This window comes from Eptatretus burgeri, chromosome 13 (assembly GCF_056783735.1).
Source record: "Eptatretus burgeri isolate ZD-2024b chromosome 13, Ebu_testis_v1, whole genome shotgun sequence".
In the NCBI taxonomy this organism is placed as follows: domain Eukaryota; kingdom Metazoa; phylum Chordata; class Myxini; order Myxiniformes; family Myxinidae; genus Eptatretus; species Eptatretus burgeri.
The window spans coordinates 21,056,001-21,068,744 of NC_140973.1; the positions used below are offsets into that span (position 1 = coordinate 21,056,001).

Sequence of the window (12,744 nt, forward strand, 5' to 3'; positions counted from 1 at the left end):
AGCATGGAGTTTATCTGTGTTGCAGATCTTTCTTGCTCTATTGACCAAGATAACAATCAATGCAATCTTGTATCTAGAGGAACTGTAAGAGTCCCACCGATTAAACTGTCCAAAAAAGGTAGACTTATGGTAGACTGTGGTATTACAAGTGTCGGCCGATTTCTCAACTAAGACGTCCAAAAAGAGAAGTACGCCGGAGCGTTCCATCTCTAAGGTTAACTCTCGGGATGGATTTGGGCCAAAAGGTCAAATACAAAGGTCATTTTTGGGCCAAAAGGTCAAATACCGAAAAATGCAAGTACAGACACATTTTAAACACTATAAAATGAAACGTACATGCAATAAACATTGGGAGACCCATGAAATATGCAACGATTTTTTGGATTTGACCTCCGGTTCATCCGCCAGGGCATGGGGACTTCAAGTCACAAGGGTCAAAACAGGGGGAAAAAAATTTTTTTAACTCTAAATTTGATATCGGGTCATTCCTGGTGGAATACGAGGTCATTTGCCATCTTTAAACTTTGCTTTGGATGGGAAGCGTGGGGACTTGAGACGGCACACCATCGACTTGGCTCTCGTTCAACTTTCAGTTTTCTCAGCTCTTCTTTCCTTGTATTAAAAGCGCTTTGAAATTTTGCTTCCGAATCCAAATAAACTAAATCGATTGATGAAATTCCAAACTTTGAAGATGGGGTTTTAATGGCATGACCCACAGATTTCAATTCGAGCAAGTACAGTATTTTCAAAGTGCAGTCACAATTCTGAAGATAAGAGCACGCAGGCAACCCGAATCACCAACAAAATTCATCATAGGTGTACGCCTACATGGGTGGTGTGTACGTCGACATGGGTGGTGTGTAAAAGTAGTAACAACACACACATATACACTGTATACACAACGTTGTAAATAGTGCATGCTCGAAGATAAACAAACTCGGTGGAACAAACGTGAGTTTGAAAAAGAGGGCATTTCACGAACATCTCTTTCTCCTTTACAATACGCATCTTGTAACGCACAGTACGTATGTAAACGCGCGAACGATATCGTGAGAGGAAACAAGAGCACGTCGACTGTACTGTACACAGGGAGAGGAAACCATGACGCACGATCCCAGGATAGCCTTAAAATCCACGGAACGACGACGAACTCCAGGTCATCGGGATCATCATGACCGGGTCCATACGATATCGCAATCCTCGATTTCCCCAACTGGTCCTTGCCGTTCGGATCTGACACAACTCACAAGGTCTTGTCTTCCGGTCTATCCTGGGCCGTCCTGTAACCTTTACTTACATTGGGTAAATGTTCGTCTGGAGTCTAGGCCAAGAGCTTCTGAGCTTCACGTTAACATACCACACGGTGCTGAGGCAAACAAGGCAAAATGGCGGCGAATCGGACAACAAAATATTCACGTCCTGTAAAAATAAAATTATATATAATAATATATATATATATATATATATGTGTGTGTGTGTGTAACCACAACGTATTCGTATATCCCACCACTTACAGATATCAAACCACCCAACCACATCGTGCCTGACGTACCCATTATCCACCGACCGAGCATTCGACAAATCGTCATCATAAAGACTCCTACAACAAGTCCTAAAGACTTGTCACTCGGATAACCGTCCCCTGACCGACCTCCAGGAGCACGGCCCGAAGAGTAAAGGGGATCTTAGATCTCCGTGTCGTGAGATAATCTCCAAGATCGCCGACCCACACACATCTCACCTTTTCTTCTCCACCGACATCACAAGGTGGAAACCTGCCTCTCCCCCCCCCGCCCTTATTCTGCTCTCTCGAATTAAGTCAAACCAATGCGCACCAACAACGTCTTAGCTTCAGCTGGGATCTCTCCCCCCCCCCACAACTCTCGACCTCTATGAAATCTTCTTCCTCTCAGAAACAGTTGTTTTCTGCCTTTGTGTGATCAGTACGACTCGATAATCTTGATACCTTCGTTTTACCTTAAAATAGGACGTTAAAAACCTCCACATAAAAAGAGCGAGAGACCAGCTCCGTTGAATAAAAGAAGTCCCTGTGCACCACTCAATATCGCGTTGCTCGCTGCGCAGCAGAGGAATTTTGAATCAACATTATCCACCGTCTCTGGATTAATTCGATATTAGAAAGAATAGATGCGAAGACGGGGAAGAGAAAGGTCGCGCAGAAAAAGTGCCGAAGGATGGGGGGGGAAGAAGGCAAAGTTGAAGAAAAAGAAAAAAAAATACATTGAAACGGAAGTGGCATAGATAGATCGAATAGAAACCTGAGGAGATCAAAAATGAAAAACAATTTTTGAAAAGGTGAGAATTATTAAATCTGATCGTTTATGGAAGTTTACACTTTACATTATTATGTGAAAGAAATGCGCCACTTAAGCAGCAAATGCATCTTGGGTGAGCTTCGCAAAGATTTTTGTGGAGGCAGCCATTGCTTGCTTTTGTTTTCTCTGATTGGCTGTAAAAATATATGACGTATACCCTATTTAGTGCACTTTTCACTGACTGGAAGATTCCGGAGGGCATCCCCTCTTATCTTCAGTGGTATTCATGAAATTGTGAAATCACACTCAGCAAGCAACAGAGATAATTCGTATTATTTGAACAGTTCTGTGGTGTACGGTACCAACTTGTTCGTACTTTTCCATTTACTTGTCCACCGAAGGCAGTCGTGTAGGCGTGGTTTTTATCTTCTTTCTAACCAATCATTTTGGCCGATGCTGCAACCGCTCTTGATGACCTCCCCCCTCGCGAGAGGAGAGGAAAAAGGCGGGAACGGAAGGGTGACGAGGCTTTTTCTTTACACCATCATGGAAATAACTCACGGACTGGAGTTCACTGGAGTTAAACCGTGTCTTTGTGCCTTTCCTCCAGCAGGACTTTGCTCTTTACACTCGGAGCTTTGTGCCACGTACTACATGCCGCGTCACAGCACTCTCAGCAATGGGTTTTCACGCCTTTTAACCATGGGACTTCCATCATCGTACCCCTTTTGGGAGAAGGTTATTCCCATGGTCACTGGACGTTCATGACACCTGCGTCATTGAGTGAATTATATTCCTTCATGGACACGACGCCGAATTATTGGACCACTGGTGATATGCCGTCATCGTTTTTCTTGCTTATTATAATTGAACGTGTGACGATTCACATGCACTCAAGCTTAACAGCTTGTGGGACACCATTCAGCCCTTCAACCTTTTTTTAAACCTTCAAAAATCTTATTTTCTGAAATGGCTGAACATATTGAGGTGAAACTTTACAAGTATGACTGCCTATCCATGAGGAACAAAACATTCACACATATGACATCATAGGTCACATGGTTTGGCAGCCATATTTGATTTATCATAAACCTGTAAAAATCTCCAGAACGGCGAGACAGATCGAGGGGAAACCTCACACAAATGTTCCCCAAGCCTTGGGAATACCAAGGTATTCATAAATAATTGATATCACATGGTCTAGCAGCCATGTTACATTGAGCGAAAATCTTAAAAAAACTTCTTTCTCTTGAACCGCTTCATCAATCGATGTGAAACTTTACAATTATGATCTCGTTGTGATGGGGAATATATGTTTTGAATTTCAACCTGGTCAGACACATGGTCTGGCAGCCAGGATTATTTTTTTTTTTTGAATTTGGGTTCTTTTCGATTTATTTATTGATTTTTTTTTTGTGAATAAGGCTCACTTGGCTATGCCTGGATGAATTCGAGGGTAGAGGAGTAGAAGCTATGCCTGGTGTTGGCTTAATGGTTAGGGTGATGGGCTTGGGATCTGAGGATCCTGAGTTCAAATCCCACTCGGCTGTTCAATTACTACCAGGTGGGGTTGACTCTGCCTGTCTTCCTTCCAAGGTCGGCAAAATGAGTGCCAGCTTGCTGGTATCCTGTGTCGGAGTGGAGACCTGTCCAGGATTGTGCCCAATAGCCAAGGAGACTGCTTAGGCAGCACCAACACTCTGCACAGAGTATGGTCCCAATGGATTGATGGATGGATGAGTAGCAGCTGAAACTTGAATCCTATCCATGTTTCTCCTGATGACTCCATCTTTACTTTTTGCTTGCTTCGGTTCCTTGTGATTACTCCAATGCAGGATTGTACCTATTTGGTCTTTCATTTGATTTGAATTGAATTTATTTTAATCCGATTCTGAATTTAATTGAATAATAATGAATGTCATGGCTCATGGCCGATCAAAGTAGGGTTACATCAAAGCGGGACATCTTGGTACTCTGTCATGTCATCACTGCCAGCAGTTATAGAGTCGCAGTTCTTGTTATGTCTCTTATTAAGTACGTAACACACGAGTACACAAACACCAGATAAATTCCATCCATCCATCGGGACCATACTCTGTGCAGAGTGTTGGTGCTGCCAAAGCAGTCTCCTGGGCTGTTTTGCACAATCCTGGACGGGTCGCCACTCCAACACAGAATACTTGAATGGCTCAATCATCCCAGCAAGCTGGTGCTCATTTTGCTGACCTCAGAAGGATGACAGGCTGAGTCAACCCCACCTGGTAATTCAACAGCCAAGCAGGATTTCAACTCAGGACCCTAGAATCCCAAGTCCACCACCCTAACCAGACAAATTACACAACATAAAACTACACAGACACGAAATAAAACGTCATGGCAAGGGTCTGCAATCTCTGATTGCTCTTTTCCTTGTCTCAGTTGAATTATACTAACTTGAACACTGGAGAACACAAATCACCTTGTTGCCATTTCAAAAAAACCTCTAGTGTAGCAGGACTTGGACAAAATATTTTGCCGTTTTACGCCACCTTGACCCATCAAATTTCCCGCTCATGCTCTAAGCGTTGGGGAATATCGAGATTCAGACAAAATTGCAGCTCATAGGAAATACAGATCCTGCTCAAAAACGCAAAGCAAGCGTTGCAAAGACCCTTTCCCATATCCTTTTTATTTTTTTTTTATGAGGTAAGGTTTTCTCTGAACTCCATAGTTTTTTTCTTGAATTATTTTTGTTTGAAATATGAACAATCTTCGTAAAGCTCATCACAGGAGTTGAACAATGTATGACGTCATACCATGGTGAACATGCAACACCTTGCAACAATTGCTCAATACCATAGTTTCCTTACAAATGGGTTTATTACAGTAATCTTGTCTGAACCATTTGTGCTTGTGTTCATATGTTAATGCTGAACTCCAAAGAAACTAAATGTTTAACCTTTTAATATTCGCGTTAGATTCTCATTTATGGTTTTAAACTTTCATGAAGATACTTCACAACTCCTTTGCTGTGAAATTTCTTCCAAAGGAAGATATACTTATGGACACTTATCCAAACTAAGATATTCTAGTTTTGTATTTGTAAGTTAATTTTCTGAAATTTGTAGAATTTGTTTTTCACTTGGAAGTTGTGGGTTACGATGTGTAAATAAAGGTGGAAAAAGTCTGATTCAATGCAATTTAATTCCAGGCTATAAGGCACCAAAAGGTGAAAATTTTGAAAGGGGGTGTAGACTTTCTAGAGGCACTGTACATGTATGTTAGTCAATGTATCAAAAAGGGAAGAGCTAACTTAACACGATAACTCATATAGGCTCTGCTGTTAATGATGTACAATGTGAGAGCTGCTGCAGGAATATGACAATTACTATTTGTTTTTCCTTCGGTTTTTAAATTCCAGATCCACCTCTTAGCATTTATCTTTGACTTATGATCATAAATTGCAAGTCTTGGTGTTTCCCAGCAACCCAGTATAATGTACAAAATAGTTTTGTTTTGTAACTTTTGTCATATTTACATAAAAAAACGACTGTAGCTATAAACTGTAAAATAAAGAGCTCATTCTGATCACTCATTCTTGCTTTACTTGCGTTATTTAGCTACTTGCAAAATGCACTCACAATCCACCTCATCAAATATATAAACGTTATATTTATATGTGTGCACGTAGGATGCACCCCAGTTTCTGCTTGCAGTCAGCAAGCAGGCACTGATGTGTATCTATGCTATGTGGACATAATAAATATATGCTTTATATATTTGATGAAATAGATTGTCAAAGAGCTTTATTTTATTTATTTGTACCGATGTAGAAACCAAAATTTGTACAGACATTTTGATATTTTATAAATAAACAATGCGTGAAGGTACAATGCACTGAAAAAAAATGTGGAAACAGCGCCTTTAGTTTTATTGGATTTATCGTTTAATTTCCCAGTGGAACACCTCAGTTTTATATACTCGTGCATCATTTAGTGTCATGTATGAATGTTCTGCCTTTTAACACATCTTGTAATTCCACGAGGTTGCACGAGAGGGCAAAAGTGTTCCACATTTCTTGTGAGAGGAAAAATATTTGTTTCATAAAAGACTGCTTTTAAACATGAACGAGGGGAGAAACAGTCAAAACAATTCTGTGAATGTTTTTTTTTATTTTGTGAAGTAGAAAGTACAGGAGAAAGTGAAAGTTCATAATAATCATTAAGAAGGATGTTATGTTAACAAGTGAATTCATATGGTTTGTAAGAATAAGAGTCATCCATGATGAGTGGACTATTGGCATATGTATGTACACCGGGTGGAATTAACTGATTATCCCACCCTGAAGGTCGTTGATGAGCCAACTGGGTTTGAACTGCAATCCAATAATGATGTTGCAGTTTTGAAATGAACTTGACTTCCTAAGGCTTAGAATCCAAATCCCTTATATTCGTGAAAGAATGTAATTGCTAATCTCAACACAAAATTAGTGATCTGCGTGGGTGGCAAAAGAAGTCAAATCAAATAGGAAATGAAATACCTTAAAATCCCTTAAATGGTGATTGATCTCCCAAGGAGAGAAGAGAAGCTGATGTTTCGGTCATTTTTTTCTTTTTTTCTTTCTTGTTTTCCACTTTGCTCTGATGAATGGTAAGCATCAACATGTCAGCTTCTCTCATGGGAGATCAATCACCATTTAAGGTATTTTATTAGTCTCACCCGAAGGGGATGCAAGACTGTGTGTGTGTGTGTGTATGTGTGTGTGTGTGTGTGTGTGTGTGTGTGTGTGTGTGTGTGTGTGTGTGTGTGTGTGTGTGTGTGTGTGTGTGTGTGTGTGTGTGTGTGAGATCGTAAGTCACATGATATGGCAGCCATATTGTATTAAAGGAAAAAATTTGGACATAGTTTTCTCTGAAACTGCTCAACGAAAAATTAAAACTTGGTGTATGTCATTAATAATTCCCCGTGAGGTATATAGGGTGATGATGATGACGTCATCCATGAAGTGGTTTCCAGCCATAATTGGTTGAATTGAATTTCAGATCCAAAAAAAAATCTGAAACTTCATATGTCTTATCGATGACCCGATGTGGGTGAAGAATTAAACTTATGACGTCATAACTATGGCAATAAACTGTGACATAATAGGGTGCATGGATGATATGGGTATACGGGCCTTAATAGTAGCGTGTTCAGTTACCGATGGAATTTTCGTTCATAATGAATGCATGAGATGAGATTGCACTCTACGAGTGCCGTCTAATTTCCTATTTGTTTTGATCCATTATGTTCCTGCCTTCAACTGGATTTGAACCCACAACATCTAGGACATCAATCCAGTGTCCTCAATAATTATCTACCAATGGTTGAAATACTTTTCAGATATTCCTGTATAAGGAAAGTTAGACTTTATGTAAAACGGTCGTTGGGCCTATCAAGGCTGACATCACACCAAAGTTGTAGTTCACTTATTGAAACATTTTAATTCAAATCCAAACGATATCAGTAGTATACGAGGTGAAACCAAACAGTTTTCGGACAGACTGTGATGTCGTTTTGATGTGATCGTGCCCTATTTAAAGTCTTGTGGTGCTATAATACACACAACGGTATTACATCATCCTTCCTGCATGACGTGCGGCCATACATTTAGTAGAGATGGTAATCATCGGGTATGTTTTATCTGAATCATGGTTTTCATTTCACGTCAGAGCGTTACATTGCGTTGCAAACTCGGAATAACTGGAACAGAAACGCACGCCATGATGAAACAAGCTTTACAGGGACATTGCAATCGCTTGTTGAGAAATGTTTCAGTGGTTTACACATTCAGAAAAACAAAAGCACACATTATGAATACGATGCTGATCACATTGTACCACAAACTTATTATTGATGGATAAAGAGCGAGCCAATTCAATATTCTACATATGAATAGGCCTATTCTGAAGCAGTTGTGGGATGCAATTAGATGCTGTAGTTCATACAAACATTCAGATCTAGGCTCGGTCCTAGGCTACGACAATGCTCCGACACACACTGCAACCTCCCCACTTCAAGCCTTCAAACTGCCCCCCCTTCCAAACCACAACTCCTCAACCCCTAAACCCCCCCCTCCACCAAAAGTCCTCAACCACCCTCACCAAAGCCTCACCTCCTCCCCTTCCAAATCTTTCTCCTCTTCACTTTCACCCCCACCCCCATCCTCAACCTCTTTCTGCTCATAAAAGCAAAACGAGCATTCCCACATCGAAATAGCGGAATATTTAATGCTTTCCGCTACACTATCACGCTATCACCGGCTTCACAGAAAACCGTCATGGTCGCCTCTCCAACTCACAATTTTAAAACAAAATAATCGGAAATAATACCAAGAACCTACGTAACCTCTGCAGTATAAGTGCTGCTGAGAGAATGCCACGTAGTTATTGGGGTAGTGTATAAACAACAGAACGCTGCCTCGATCACTGAGGTTTATATTCACAAGGCCCATGATGTCCGTCAGCTCAAAATCCTTTTAACTGTCACTTTGGTCATTTTACACTGAAGAGAAAACTTAGAGGGAGGGCATGGCGATTGTAAATGTGATGTCTTTGACTTCGCATGGCAGTATAATCACCAACATGGTGACATTAGTACAGAAATTGTGGGTGGACTCAGGTTAACTGTCCAACCAATGGGTGGAACCCAGACGCACGACAGACACGTGCACGGCTCCTTTTATTGTACTAGTACACCCACTCCCTATGGGAGTGGCAGGAAGGGTCATGTTATTATCCTCTCTGGGGTATATATAGATTACGGTACATCGAGGCTCTGGTCCCTTCATGTGTGGAGGACTCAATAAGCATGTAATGCCTCAAGAAAGTCAGGTTTCCTCACTTTCCGTTTCATGTTAAACAACAGTTGCGACTGTTTAAAAAGGCAATTATGCATATTTGTGGTTTCTAAGTTTTTACTTCTGTATGGTAGGGTTGCCCCTAAAAATGACACGATAAGCTATTTATACATGTTAACATGGTGTTTCTCCAAGGAAGAAAAACCCCTTGGGGAGGGGGGATGTTATTAGTGTTAATATTGTTTTGAAATAACATTAATATTATGCTATTATCATTGGTAAATTGTTATTACCTCCACCTCCGAAGGTGAAGGAGGTTATGTTTTCACCCCTTTCTGTCTGTTTGTCTGTTATTTATGTGCAAGACATCTCAAAAAGTTGTGGACAGATCCGGATGAAATTTTGTGGACACGTTTGGTGTGTGGACCGAAGGACGAACTGATTAGATTTTGGTGAAGATCAAAATGCGGATCTGGATACGAGAATTATTTCATTTTTGAAGTGATTGTTCACCATTGAGAGGTAGGACCAAAAACAATATAGTACTGTAGAGCATGATATTTCAAAAATGTATTGGGCCCGATATGTTCTCGTGGATCAGGCATTACGTGGCGGAGTTATGCGCTCTACCTAGTGCCCTTACAGTTACTTTTGTTATTCGAAGTGGCCTTGGAAAAACGCCACGATAAGCTATGTATACACCTTAACCCTCTAGAGCCCCAGGGGTTATTTTTTTTGTTCACCCAGAACATTTCGTGGGCTCCAGAGGGTTAACACAGATTTCGCCCAAGGTGGAAAGCCCCCTCAGGGAGGAGGGTGGAGGGGGATGAAAGGACTACAACCTTCATCGTGTATTCTTTAGTCCTCCTCTCAAGTTTGATTGAGATTGGATAAATAACGACCAAGTGCACCGTGCTCAAACACACAGACACCAAATTGCATGTTTTAGTATGACAGATACACTGTATTTTCAATACACAATCTTATGAGAGCCTCATAATAGCCTCGTATGCCTGGTGTTGGCTTAATGGTTCAGGTGGTGGGCTTGGGATCCTAGGATCCTGAGTTCAAATTCTACTCACTGTTGAATTAATTGAATCTCTGGAAACTCCTCTTTTTCTCTTTGCTGATGACTCCACCCTCTGCCGTACCATCTGTCATCCCTCAGACCAGCAAGCAGCAGCTTCTTCGCTCTCTGCAGATCTAGGTAAAATCACAAACTTGGCCAACACATGGAACATGTCTTTCAATCCTGACAAATCTCACACTTTCACTGTCTCTCCGGAAGGACCGTTTGGACCCCCCCCCCATCTACTTTCTCAACAATCCGCTGGAAGAAGTCCTTTCTTTCAAGCTTCTGGGTCTCACAATCTGCCATGATATTTCCTGGGAAAGCCACATTTCCAACCTGGCCTCCAAAACCAGTCGCTGACTGGGAATCCTCCGTCATGCAAAGTCCTTCCTCGGCCCATCTGAGCTCCTGACCACATTCAAAGCTTTCGTCCGCAGCCTGATGTAGTACTGCTCTCCTCTCTGGGCTGGTGCTCCTGCCTCTCACCTTTCTCGGCTTCATGCTGGAAACCAAGGCATTTAGGATCATTGGTATCTCCCACATTGAGACCGAGTCTTTGGGCTTCTCACTCTCTCACTGCAGGCAGGTCGGTGGTCTTTCTGTCTTCTACCATCTCCTCTCCGGTCTCGCCCCCTGCTCTGTCTGCGATATGCCGCCCCCCCCCCCCCAATATCTCCGCAGGGCGCTCAAGGTCCGCCAGCAACCCCCTTCTGGTAAAACTTCCAAAATCACGAATTACCACTCACCTTCACTCTTTTATTCCTCTTTTTCCCGGCCTTTGGAATAAACTCCCACACTCTCTTCAATCCCATTCTTCCCTCCAGGCCTTCAAAACAGCTCTTCACCACCACCTCTTATAGTCCCCCATCCAATACCTCGACCTTTTCTACCCCCGTTAATCCACCCCAAACCCACCTCCTTCAAATTCCCTGATTTCCTTCCTAAAAGTCCCTGTAATGTCCATCTTGTATACCCCATGTTCCCCGCCCCATCCCTCTCCCTTCCACAGATCTCCTCGTGTCTCTATTCCCCACTGTTTTGTCCTTCCCTCTCCCGCCCCTCTTATCTCATGCCCCCCTTGCTGTGCGTTGTGTGTTAGCTCTCATACGAGCCTTGACAATGTATAAAAAAAAACAGGTGGGGTTGACTCTGCCTGAGATCCTTCTGAGGTTGGCAAAATGAGTGCCAGCTTGCTGGTATCCCATGTCGGAGTGGCGACCCATCCAGGATTGTGCCCAATAGCCAAGGAGACTGCTTAGGCAACACCAACGCTTTGCACAGAGTATGGTCCCAATGGATGGATGGATGGATGGAATGGCCTCGTATCCGAACTGAAGAGCTGGCAGGATAGTTAACACACGCTCACATCTGAGCTGTCTCGCCTGAGTTTGAATCTTGGTCCAGCTTTCAACTGCCATCCTGGTGATTTGCATGCAGGGTTGTAAGTCTATGTTTGTGCCCTCCCCTGGATGGATGTTAATCTGGAAGACCCGTTTTCCAGCATTGGTCGTTGGTGAACGTTAAAGATCCGACGGCGTCTTTCACTAAGAGTAGGCAAGTTATCGCCGGTACCCTGGAACAAATAACAAATTCCTGCCCAAATAACTTCCATCACACATCAGGCCTGGCCAACTGGTTAATAAAAGACTTGGGCCAAAATAAAACCCCACGAAGAAAAAATTACAATGTTTCATTTATCAGTATTTGGAATTACCTGTTTGGTGTTCCAATCTGAATCAAAAAATGTTTAAAAATTATTTTTTAATAAACTAAGGAAAGTCAAAAAGTTTTCCCTTTTCCAATAGGTTTTCCAAGCCAAGTGTATGACTTCTATTTCAATAACACCAGGAAACTCACCCACAGGTGGGAAGGATGTGTCACTGTAATGGCAGAAAACCGCACGTAAAAGGATGACCATCTGTGCTGTTGTGCTGGCACTGGACCAGTCATTCTTTCATGGTTAGGGGGGAGCACTTTTTGACTCCCCCTCATATTCTTTCAGAGTTTTGTAAAATCTTGCTTTTACTTCCAAAACAACCTTTACGTTTGAAACATGATATTTTACATATTCAGGTGAAGAGCCTTTCCCGAAAAATGTCTGCTGTGCTATACAATTAGTGAGACCTTAAAATGGATTGTAAAATCAAGGCCAATGTAAAATATGAAACTTAAACAAACAAGCATTATTCACCAAAATTCCTTTAGTCTGACTTTATGTCATGGTTGCAGCTGCCAAAGCCAGTCAGCTGTCTGCAGGTGGTTTGGCTCCAGCCTTCATGCCATGTTTATTCTGTTTGTAGATTCTCCTTATACTTGTCTGTTTATTCTGTCTCCGACTCGTGTATTCTCGCTGTCTCCGGCTTGTATTTGCCATGGATGTGCAGTTGATTGAAATGAGGCTGAGAGGCCCCGAGCAGGGGTCTCTCTGATCTAACGTTAACTTTGTGCAGGATACTTGTAATTATATGTCCATACATGTAGTCTGTAAGAATATAGATGAACAAAGTAATATATGAATGAGGTAATAGTGATATGAAGTAACAGATACATATACGAGGTAAGAGCTGTACGACCTCATA

The 12,744-nt window shown here is 41.9% G+C and overlaps 1 protein-coding gene across 4 annotated transcripts in view; it reads right to left on the reverse strand.

Annotated features, from left to right (window-relative positions):
- The window catches only part of LOC147014024 (hypoxia-inducible factor 1-alpha-like), a 58,752-nt gene extending 56,865 nt beyond the window's left edge, over window positions 1-1,887 (reverse strand). For 2 of the 4 annotated variants that reach the window (XM_085851592.1, XM_085851591.1), the window contains exon 1: window positions 1,742-1,887. In XM_085851592.1, the coding sequence (XP_085707718.1) occupies window positions 1,742-1,761 (20 nt within the window). In that variant the 5' untranslated portion in view covers window positions 1,762-1,887. Of the gene's footprint in view, window positions 1-1,514; window positions 1,536-1,651 lie in introns of those variants that run through there. The other 2 variants (XM_085851593.1, XM_085851594.1) reach the window with 2 other exon arrangements.
- Window positions 1,888-12,744: the final 10,857 nt, after the last annotated feature.